The following is an 11,586-nucleotide window of genomic DNA, read 5'->3' as shown; positions in this document are numbered from 1 at the left end:
AACACATTAACATGAAGATAAAACCTATTTAAAATCACATTTGTTTTTGTCTCAGTGACTCAGTGTTGACTCTTCAGACGCAGTTCATACACCGTCGCTGTGCTCCTGATGCGCCTCTGACCTCTGACCTCTGTCCATTGTGGTCGACTCTCCACTGGTCTAAGGTCTTAAGGCCTGTGTGTCCACTGGAGCTCATTGAGAAGCTGTGACAGTGACAGTCCTGCTGCCACTGAAAGCCCACGAGCTGGTTTCACTTCTTCGGGTTCCACTGAGGTCGCCTGAGCAGCGGGTTTCGTGTGGGGTTGTCTCTGGGTTCAGCCGCCCAGGCTGGACGAGGATGTAAAGGCTGCTGCTGCTGCTGCTGCGGCTGCTCCTCTTCTTCTCCTGCTGCTGCTTCCTGACGTACATTTCTATCGTTGTCTCTGTCAGCCGAGGGGCTGAGGTGGCGGCGAGGAGCGGACACGTGGGAGTCACTGTAGGACGAGTTTGTTCTGGAGACGCCGCGCGGCGCCGAACTGCTCTCGTCGTGGCTTTCGTTCAGCGCGTCGACAGACGGAGCCTCTTTGAGGGTGTCCAGCCTCCGCATTGGCATCATGGCTCTGGAGGAGGAGGAGGAGCTAAACCGAGAGCGTCTGGGCGCGTACGCCACCTCCGACATGGTTTCATGATCATCTGGGAGAGACGGAGAAAACGGCGAGAAGTTACAGAAGATATGACGTGGGTTTCCTCCCACAGTCAAAAAAACATGCGGAGAAATTGGACACTAAATTGACGGGGACACGTCCAGGGTTTGACCCCGCCTTTCGCCCTATGTCAGCTGGGATTGGCACCAGCGACCCCGGCGACCCTCAGGTGGAGGATAAAGTGGTAGAAGACAGATAACGTATCAGAATCAGAATCAGAATACTTTATTAATCCCAGAGGGAAACTCAATTCACCACAGTTGCTCTAGCCATCGGGAAAACAGAGCACATCGGAATATAGAAATCAGTATAAAGGTGTTAAAAACTAGAAATAAAAAGGTATAAGAACTACAATGTAATGATGTGTTTTTTTTCTCACACGATGACAGCAGAGGTCACAGGTCAAAGGCTGGACACAGTCATCAGTATTTGTCTTCCTGATGTTTTTAGAAGCTTACCTGACGAGCTCAGTCTTTTAGGAGGGAAAAAATTGGAGTCCAGGCTTTTCCCAGCAGGAAGTGAGAAGTATTTTTGAGATTTGGACCCTCCCTGAGGAGACAAAAAAGCAGATAACAGATGAAGGAGGACGAGTTATGGACACGTTCTGGGTTAAAAAGACAGTGAAGAGCATCAACGACTCCAACGACTCCGCTTCTTTTCAGGTTTAAAGTCAATTCCAGCCACAGCTGCAGAGAACCGTGCTTACCGTCGTCTGAAAGCTGCCCGGTCGGAGGCTGCGGCGGATGCTGGCGTGGCGTCGGATCAGAATCTCCCTGGCATGGCCGTCGCTGGGCAGGGAGTGTTTCCCTGTGAACGCCACAGTCTGTGAAGAACAAGAAAACACAAATAATAGAAATTAGGTGAACGATCGCAGGGCAGCAGCTAAAGTTCAACCAGTGCATCAGAATGAGTTAGAAAAGGTGATTTAATTGACTTTTGGTGCCACTCCTGCCACTTTATTAGGTGTCCTCTGTACCTAATAAAGTGGCTGGTGAGTGTATGAGGCCATAGAAACCACAGTGCTCTCAACTTTAAGTTTACAATTCCTGACAGAGGAGACAACAAAGGCCTCAGACAAAGACGCTTGTTAAGCAAAAGAAAGATCGGATTACTCAACCAAAACTGACCGCACCCGTTTCCATCAGCAAACGACCGCATCTCTGTGTTTGTGGACTTTGCGAGCTGCACTTTAAAGACTGTGTGAGTGTGTGTGTGTGTGTGTGTGTGTGTCCCGCAGCTGTAAGTTAGACCTAAAACAAACACGAAAAACCGCCTTTCACACACTTTACAGGCGGCCACTGCTCCTCAGAGAGAGGTATCGTGTCAACACAAGAGCGAGCGGTCAAGTTTAAATGAATGGGATGTGGGATTTTTAAGAAAAGAACAGAGAGCAAATACCATCACACACACACAGTGTGTGTGTGTGTGTGTGTGTGTTATCAGATAATCAGACAGTTTGTGTGACCCGAGAACAGAAGCACATGCTTCTTTATCCACTTATCCAAACATCAAAGTGTCTCATCTGTGACGACGAGGTCACATCACTAGTGGAAAAGCACTGACACACTCACAGTCTGTGTCTATGCAAAACAGCAGCGAGGCTCAGAGGAAACAAATGGCAAATGTTCAGTATTTACATTTCAGTCCTTGTCTCGTCTCCATGACCAGCGTGTTTTCACGGGTATTCAGAAAATGACTCTCGTTCTTAATAAAGTGAACAGCAGCGTTCTGCACGTGAATAAGAAATCGATGGGAAAGCTGAAGCCTGAGGCCACATGCACACGGGAATGTATCCTGTAAACACGACATCGTTTAAACTCAAGCTGAAGAACTTTTGTTAACCGTCAGCACGTGATTTATTAAACAAAAACCCTTATAATCAAAACATGAAAAACACTTTCAGTCGACAGTTAAAAAGTTTTCAATGTTTTGTTTAAGTTCAAAAAGTATATATATATATATACACATATATACACACACACACACACACACACACACACACACACGATGAATAAAAAGCTGTGTCAGAGTTCCTCAGTCTCACCCGTTGCCTGATCCTGTACATGTTCTTGGACAGGATGTCGTGCATGTTCCTCAGGTCTCCTGCCATGAACTTCTTCTTGGGTTTAGCAGCACTTTTCTTTTCCTCGCTGAAAAGGATATAAATATAAATCAGCAGGGATTAGGATTAGGATTAAGAGCATGTGTCTTTTTCCATCATATCATATATTATGTGAACGTGATAAAAGGTGACGTACTAGAGGGAGACGATGGACGGCGCGGCGCTGATGTCTCCCGACACCGTGTCCAGGATCTCCATGGCGCTCTGCAGCTCCAGCTTCTTGTACAGCGCCACGATGCTGGACTCGGAGCGGCTGTCTCTGATCAGGATGCGACGCAGGATCCGAGTGTTGAACTTCATGAACCTGAAGTCGACATTAATCAGGGGTTAGATTCAGACGCCAGGCAGACGTCCAAGTAGCTTCACAGTTGCACAAAATCTACACCCGTGTAAGGATAATATACATTTTGTCTCAATTTATCATATTTATTAGGGCTGTAACTAATGTTTGCTCCATAAAAGGTCAGAAAAGGTTGAAAAAAGTTGATGGAGCAAAGAAACCAGAAAATACTCACATTTAAGAAGCTGAAAAATCTAAAAACTTGTTTGAAAAGTGACTCATTATCAAAATTGTTGATGATCCATTTGGTAATCGATCAATAACCGATCAATCGAGTAATTGTTTCAGCCCTAATGTTGATATAAGATATGAGACACAAATGCTCCTCACTGTGAAAGGTCTGACACATCTGCTGCCACCTACAGGAGCAGTTAAGAACAGCGGCTCATCTATGAGCTCTGGTGCTAAAATGACAATAAAAGAACTGTGTTCAACAGAATAAAAACAACATTGAGTTTCGTGTTTTAAGATAGTTTGTGTTCATTATCATCTGGGTATTTAAACTTAAAATCCACAATATTGCAGAGACCTGTAGAACCAGTGACACGAGATCAGCAGGAGGAAACTGTCAACAAAGACAAGAAAGACGAGGAGGAGACACATGGAAAACAGGGCGGAGGGGAAACACTGGAATAAAGCAAGGAACTCCTACTCTCAGTGTGTTCTATACATTTTGTTCTTGCACTACAATTTCTAATCTATAATATTTGAGTGTATAAAGGTGTAAAAATATGCTTTTAAAATCTCAGGCACAGAAGTACTGTAGTAAACGTACATCATTATATGAATAACATCTAAGAATCGTATATAATATGTCAGCATATGTGTGTGTGTGTGTGTGTCCCACTAAATAAATATCTCATGAGCGGAGGCTTTGGAATTACAAATAATTTAACCTTAAAATAATTTAAGGTCAAATTAAAGTAGCAGAGACGAGGAAGTAGACTTTAGGAGTGTAAGTAAACGCAGGTGCAGCTGCAGAGATGAAGCTGAACTCGACACCAGAGTGTGAGCAGCTTTCTTTCACACATTCCCACACCGGCGAGAACAAAAGCCCCGACAATCAAAACCACACAGAGGGAAAACTGGAGCAGCCGTCGCTCGTCCAGTTTCCCGGCAGATTAGTATTATTATTATTATTATTATTATTATTATTATTATTATGTCTCTCCATCTTCTCTACATTTTCATCCATTGGATCTAGAAGTCATTTTCTGGTAACATACTTGTGCTTTTACTCCAGTATCACCTTTAAAGGTACTTTATATACAAGACTGTAAGCGGACTAAACAGTGACGTTCTTACTTGTCCTTCCAGTAGAAGTGACTCCACTGTCCACACAGGTCCTCTATACCTGCCATCGTGTGCTCCATGAGCTGAAAGGAAAAAACAAAAAGAGCGAGAGAGCTGTTAGCCACTGAAATACTGACATTTATATGAATGAGTCTTTTTTCTAACATCATTTAATTTATATTTCTCTGATTTTAAAGTGAAAGACAATGAAAGAATGTGACCATTTATCAAACTGACGTGTGCCCCCCAACTTAATATTAAGTTATAATTACTTATTTCTATGGTTTTTCTTAGTAATAGATTCATTTTGCGTTATATAATATATAAATATATAAATAAACAATATAAACATAAAATATATATATATATATATATATATATATATATGTCGCTCCACATCAAAACAAACACTTTTATTTTGAAATTCTGTGCCATATCATCAGAAATGTTGTTATTTTGCTACAGTACAGTATCATCATCATCATCCTCATCATCATCATCATCATCATCATACCCTGCAGTGGACCTCCACGTTGATGGTGTCCAGGTTACGGTTGGTTCTTCGGACGTTGATGAACTCGATCAGAGGACGAATACTGATGCCCTGTGAAGAAGAAGAAAATAAAAACTTAAAATATCACGTGACAGAAACAACAATGGACGTAACAGACCGTGCAGATAAAACTAAATTCATTTTTAATCGTGAGTGAACGTTGAAGGAAGTAAAAATGTGGTTTTATGGACAAAAACAATGATATTTCACATTTAAAACAATTCTTGATATATGGTATTCAGCCTGTTCTATTCATAATATGTATTAGAGTATGCAATAAATACTAATAATGATATTTCACAATAATACTACCTTTCTTTTGGCTCTGAAAATGAAGCTCAGAAGTGTTTTTCAATACAATATTTTAAAAGAAAAGACACATGGGATTAAATAAAGTGCTTAACTGATCCAATTTAATCTTTTTGTCTTATTTTTTTTTAACCTAATTTCATATTTTGTGTTGTTTTAATTTTAAATGAGTGTCTACAGCATCTTGAATCTGCCTTTGTGTGTGAAGAACGGACTTTAAATTAATTAAACAGAATTTGACTCCAGAATTTAAATCAGTTCAGATCTGGATTCAAAAATCACGTGGTGCGTTCAAAACCATCAGACATTTTAGTGTGTGTGTGCGTGTGTGTGTGTGTGTGTCTTACCTGGATAAACACTGTGAAGAGGATGATGACGATGGTGGCCGTGACAAAGAGCGGCTTGCGACTGATGCTGTCGGGGAGAGTGAAAGCCAAGGCGAAGGAAATTGCGCCCCGCAGGCCACCGTAGGCCAGACCAAACTGATCTTTCATGTTGAACGGGATGGTGCGGAAGGGGTTAATGATCTGAGTCAGCACCAAGACGCCTGGAGGAGAGGAACAACATAGAGGTCGTCTTTCTCGTGACTCTTCCAGTGACGACACTCTCTGACCAATCGGAACAGCAGGTACTAAAAAGGACCAGGTACCAGGTACCAGGTACCAGGTACTATCCCTAATCCAGGCTGTCTGCATCATGCGGCTCTAGAACACTAGTTTTATTTCTATTACATATAATCCAAATATTTTTTCTATCTATTTCAAAGTGGGTTACTTTTAATTTTATACATTTTCCCCAAAATCTGATCTGTGTACATGTGCCAGTGTTTTTATCCACTTCATAAGAGGTAAATATTATCTTCATTTTATGGCTCAAATGTAGATCTGAGCCGAGTCGAGCTAGAACAGCACGATGACACAGCCTTGACCTCTGCCCTCTGCCCTCTGCCCTATGCTCACCCAGGCCTCTCCATATGAAGGCAAACAGCAGCGTGAACAGGATGTAGGCCACGTTCCACTCGTGATCCGTCGTTATGGTGACGACGCCGAGGAAGAAGAAGATGAGGGTCTCGGAGATGGAGCCAAGCATCTTGACCACGTGGCGGATGGTGGTGCAGGAGCGCTGCGACACGTTCTCCTCCACGTAGTACTTCATGGTGAGCGCGCAGGTGATGATGCTGCGGAGAGAAACCAACAAACATGGGAATGTTATTTCTGTGACGATCTCGCAGAAGCGATCACATCTGGGCCCGTAATCTACTCACGCCATGATGGACGAGATGGCGAAGAGCTCGGCGACCAGGTAGGCCAGGTAGCTGTACATGAAGATGAAGAGCGGCTCGATTTCCCGCACCCTGGACGTGAATCTCGTGGTGAAGGCGGCGACGAAGCCGAACAGGACGCCGAAGCCCAGGCCGCCGAGCCCGACCACGAAGAACCTCCCCACGCCCAGGAACACGTCCACCGGCGCCACCTCCGGCATGTTCGCCACAAAGCTGAACATGTTGTACAACACCTGGAAACATGTGCACACAGTGAGTGGGTGAATGGGCGGAGTCACAGGCCTGAAATAAAACTGTTCCTGATAAGAGTGATTGACTGAAATATTTACTCTGCACTGTTTGCAACTTGATAAATCTCATGTCTGTGAATGACGCATGGGGAAAAGGAGCATTTATAAGATTTCCTCCATTTACAATCAATGACTTTGTCCCTTAAATCCTAAAGTCGACCACGTTGATGATTCCGTACAGAAAACAGTTGTAAATAACGTAGACTCTGTTGTGGCTCGTACTCAGTACTTTTTAAAAGAGGACGTCTGGTGAAATTCTACATTTTATTGTCTGGTTATAACACAATTTACCACAGACTGTCATCTTTACTTTTACGGTGGCCTTTGCTCTCCCTCTACTTGTCTTTTGTTGTTTTATGTAGAAGTTTATGAGGGCGGAGGCGTTGCTCTTTGTGTACATAATAAACTCCTGCTTCAAAATGACAGAAAACAAACAAACACACGTCCATTTAAGGGACTGTAGAACTATGTCTCTTACTAAAAGGCTCATTTTAAGGCTAAGAAAAACAAAAAAAGATTTGTTTTATTTTAAAACAATAATACATTTTAAACTGTGATTAGGTCTTTTAAAAAGGAACCAGTTTTATTATAGTATTTTGTTTGGTTTAAGGGTTTAAACATTAACAAGTAAATATGCTTCTATCCTGGAATAAAACCATTTCAATGTTAACCCTGAATAAGTATAATTACGTTTAAAAAGAAGTTAAGTTAAGGACACTTTTATTCTCTAGGATTCGGACAGAGAAGTGTATATATATATATATATATATATATATATATATATGATGAAGGCAAACAGGAAAACCTTTTGTCCTACACTCAGTGGCCACTTTATTAGGTACGCCTGTTTAGCGGCTTGTTGATGCAAATATCTAGTCAGTCACATGACAACAACTCCATGTGGACATAGTCAAGACAACCTGCTGAACTTCAAACTGAGAAAGTGGAAAAAAGGTGGTGATTTAAGGGATATTTAATGTGGCTGCTGCTGCTGCTGATCTGCGTATTTAAGAAACTGTTGATCTACGTACTGGAATATTAAATGTCCGATACCGATATCACAAACTCGAGTATCCACAGATACCCATATTAGTCCGATACGGTCATTTTAGACCATTTATGAACTTAATGAAGTCGTTTGTGCCGAGTCATTCCAAAGACATCATTCTCCAACTGTGTAACAAATATTGTTCTCCCAAAAAGAAGAAATAAAGCTCAGCTTTTGCTGATTTTTATTTACATTTTTACAGTCTGTGCAGAGCGAAGCATGTGATATATATAGGATTTTTGTATTGTTTCAGATTTTAACCGATTCCCATCCCTAGTGAAAAAGCCTCACTGATGTCCAAAAGTGTCCATTGTACCTAATAAAGTGGCTAATTTGTGCCTTTTAACCTTTGTGTATCGATGTAATCTGGATTAGTCTCACTACACTTTATCACTCCGTTAACCAAACATGCCTTTGCTTCTTTTTTTGGTCAAACATTATATCATATCAAATGAGTGATGGGTGTGTGGCAGTGAAACACAAAGCCGTCCGTGAACAAGCATGCCGCCGTGTCTGGACTCTCCCTCCCAGTCTCCTGGGTAAATGTTTGTCTTCAGGTCCTGCATCAGCTCTGCTACTGTGTACTAAACAAAGGGGTCGCACCACAGTAGTGGCTGTGTTTTTTTTCCTTTTAAAACGCCATAAAAAAAAAAGAAAGAAAAGGAGGTGAGGAGGGGGGAGAAATGTGAGATGAGCTCACCTCAAGTCAAATTTGTATGGTTTAACTCCTCCCATTTACCCAAATGATACTACAGGAACAGGTTTGACAGCATCTCAGGAAACCGTCTCTTTTAAAACGGTGCATTTAGATCTGCGACAACATTCCCTCACATGCATTTTCAAATGAAATAAAATGTTTGGTGAGGAATAAGCTTGGACTCTTCTCGTCCACACACTACTACGCTCTCACATAACCCATAATAACACGGAAAATAGTGTGTGAACAAGTTTCTATCTGAAACCTGAGCTCAGCCTTTAGTCTCACGGAGTAGAAAAGGTTCAGAAAACACAATAGCAAATCTGCTGTTTCATGTATTAGTAGTGTTGACTGGTCACTAAGGTTTTTGTACTCTCCACATTCTCCAAAGACTGTGATAAACACTATGCAGCCACTTTATAAGGTACAGCCGGTCCACTGCTTGTTAAAGCAAATATCTAACCAGCAACTCATGTGGCAGCAAATAAATGCATTTAGACGTTTAAATAACATCAACACGACCTTCCGAGTTCAAACTCAGCATCAGAATGTGATTTAAGTGACTTTGAACGTATCCAGTATATCCAGTGAGAACCAGTTCTCTGCCTCATCAAGAGATTAGAGGACAAGGACGGGTATCTGTACACGAAGATGTCATACATTTGGTTTTAGCGCAGGTATTTCATTTACATTTTTGATAATAAACACCTTTGTTTTCATAACAAGCAGTTGCCCGGAGGTTATCGGTTAAGTCCTAACAAGCCCTAGGCTTCAAATGTCCAACTCACCACAGTGACGGCGTCGTTGAAGAGACATTCCCCAAACACCACGATGTAGAGCTGCTCGTTCACGGACACGTCCTCGAACACGCTGAGCACAGCCACGGGGTCCACGGCAGAGATGATGGTGGCAAACAGCAGGTTCTCCTGCAGGTTGATGTCCTGGAGGCCAAACGCCTCGATCTGGCAGATGGCAAACAGGGACATGCCGATACCGATGCTGTTCCACAGAGTCCCCACCACTGCAAACCACAGCACCTGCACACGCAAAGGAAAAGTTACATCTGTGTTAAAAAGGTCTGGGGGCCGGTGAACATCTAGTCTGGTCAGGAAGGGGTCAGTCATGTGAGAAAGGTCCAAACAATTCGGGGAAAATTAACAGTTTAGTCATTAAGGCCCTGCTAAGACCCATTGGAATCACATTTTTGAGGCATTACACGATGGCGAAAACAGACGAACATTGGCACACAAATCGGAGCTAGCAAAAAATGTTATAAAAAAAAAGGACAATATGTAAAAGTGAAAACGTGTGACGCACCGTGCCGACGTTCTCGAAGAAAGGCCTGGTGGGCATGAAGTAGCCCGAATCCAGGACGATGGGGGGCAACATGTAGAGGAAGAAGACGTTGCTGGAGAGCACAGCGGGAGGCTCCTCCTTGACGGAGTGCATGATGGCGCCCACGATCAGACCGATACTGACCAGAAGACACGACTCTGGCACCCAGACGGTGATCTTGTGGTACACGTGGAAACCTGAGAGAAGGAACAGGATTTTAATAAACAGGGAGGAATGAGAGAGAATGTTTGGTGAGTTCCTTATTCTTTATTCCTTGTTCTTATTTTTTTATTTTGTTTTGTGGTGTCAACTTTTAATTCTTTTGTTTACACGTTGTGTCCTGCATATCACTATGTTACTATGTTTTCAGAGGGTCCCATACAAATAAAGGATATTCTTATTTAATGAAGACCTAAAGGAAGTAAGGAAGGAATGACAGATAAACAGATGGATGGAAGCCCTCTACTTAAAATCCTTTCAATGAAAGGTTAATATTTACTTTATTACTTATTTGTGTTAAGTTTACATGTTTTATTTATTGTCATTTTGTTTTATAGACTATGTAAATTGATTAATTGGAATAAAGGGGCATGGTAAATAAGATTATTATTCTTTCTGCTTGTTTTCATTCAAGACTTTTTGAAAATGTTGTGTTTATATTAAATTGTTTTTGTTTTGTTTTTATTAAAGAAATAAACTTTTTTTTAAACTACACTAAATGTTTTATTCTTTAAAACTTTACTTTTTTATTCAAAAGTTGAGTTGCATTTAATTTTTAATTTAAAATCTTACTAAGTGAACCAACATTTGTGCAAGTTAAGCAATTTGGTGTTATTGTTAAACTGTTATATTTTAGCACACACAGGGGGAAAGTAGCCCAAAAATATTGGCCTTTTAAAAAATCTGTATCATATATCGGTCAGTATCGGCCAAACAAAAACAAATATCAGTCAAACTCTAAGTAAAATAGGACAAACTAACAACAAATCAATAATATGAATAAAAATGTAAATGTTGACTTTTTTTTAGTGCATATTCTAACAAAAACAAAAATATATAAGTCAAATGATGCACTTTTTATTTAAAAAATATCTGCCTGTACTTACCAATCTTTGCGAAAGAAGCCAGCAGCACCCACAGGGTGATCTCAAACGGGATCTGAATCCTGGGATAATCCATCGTAAAAACGGGTAAATTAGACTTTTCTGTGTCCGGATAAGCCTGCGGGTCCACGTCAGGTTTAACCGGGGGCAGGATCGTGACACTGCCGCTGGGTTTGGCAGGAATCTCCCCTCTGGATCCACACATGAGGCACAAAAGTGTGGACATTATAAATAAAAGTCCTCGTCGCGAGGAAATGCTTAGATCCATCTTTGCACAGTTTGAGTTTCCACGTCGATGAGACTTTAATTACTCCATTTAAGTTTTAAAAGACAACACAGTGAATCTTGTTCTCAGAGCATCATCTTCTCCAAACTCTGAGGAACTTCTCCACACTTAGTCCAACTTCTTCCACTTCCACGGTGACTCTCCTTCAAAGTGAGAAAACACCACCACACCTGTGTGTGTGTGTGTGTTTTACCTGTGTGGCTTTTTCACGAGTTCCGATAGGGGCGTGGGCGTGGCCCCCGCCC

General features: G+C 41.7%; 1 protein-coding gene across 1 annotated transcript; it reads right to left on the bottom strand.

The window, feature by feature from the left end:
- Nucleotides 1-39: 39 nt before the first annotated feature.
- Nucleotides 40-11,526, bottom strand: slc9a2 (solute carrier family 9 member 2). The gene is made up of 13 exons (XM_058622404.1): nt 11,059-11,526; nt 9,935-10,149; nt 9,406-9,654; nt 6,565-6,815; nt 6,260-6,477; nt 5,648-5,847; nt 4,953-5,042; nt 4,451-4,521; nt 2,942-3,109; nt 2,728-2,833; nt 1,390-1,506; nt 1,142-1,232; nt 40-672 (listed from the first exon to the last, which is right to left on the bottom strand). The coding sequence occupies exons 1-13, from the start codon at nt 11,321-11,323 to the stop codon at nt 251-253; spliced, it is 2,463 nt and encodes an 820-aa protein (XP_058478387.1). The 5' UTR covers nt 11,324-11,526; the 3' UTR covers nt 40-250.
- Between the last annotated feature and the right edge of the window lie 60 nt (nt 11,527-11,586).

This window comes from Solea solea, chromosome 2, assembly GCF_958295425.1.
Source record: "Solea solea chromosome 2, fSolSol10.1, whole genome shotgun sequence".
Classification (NCBI taxonomy): domain Eukaryota; kingdom Metazoa; phylum Chordata; class Actinopteri; order Pleuronectiformes; family Soleidae; genus Solea; species Solea solea.
Note: the sequence above shows the minus strand (reverse complement) of the source record. Positions and strands in the feature narration are given on the sequence as shown.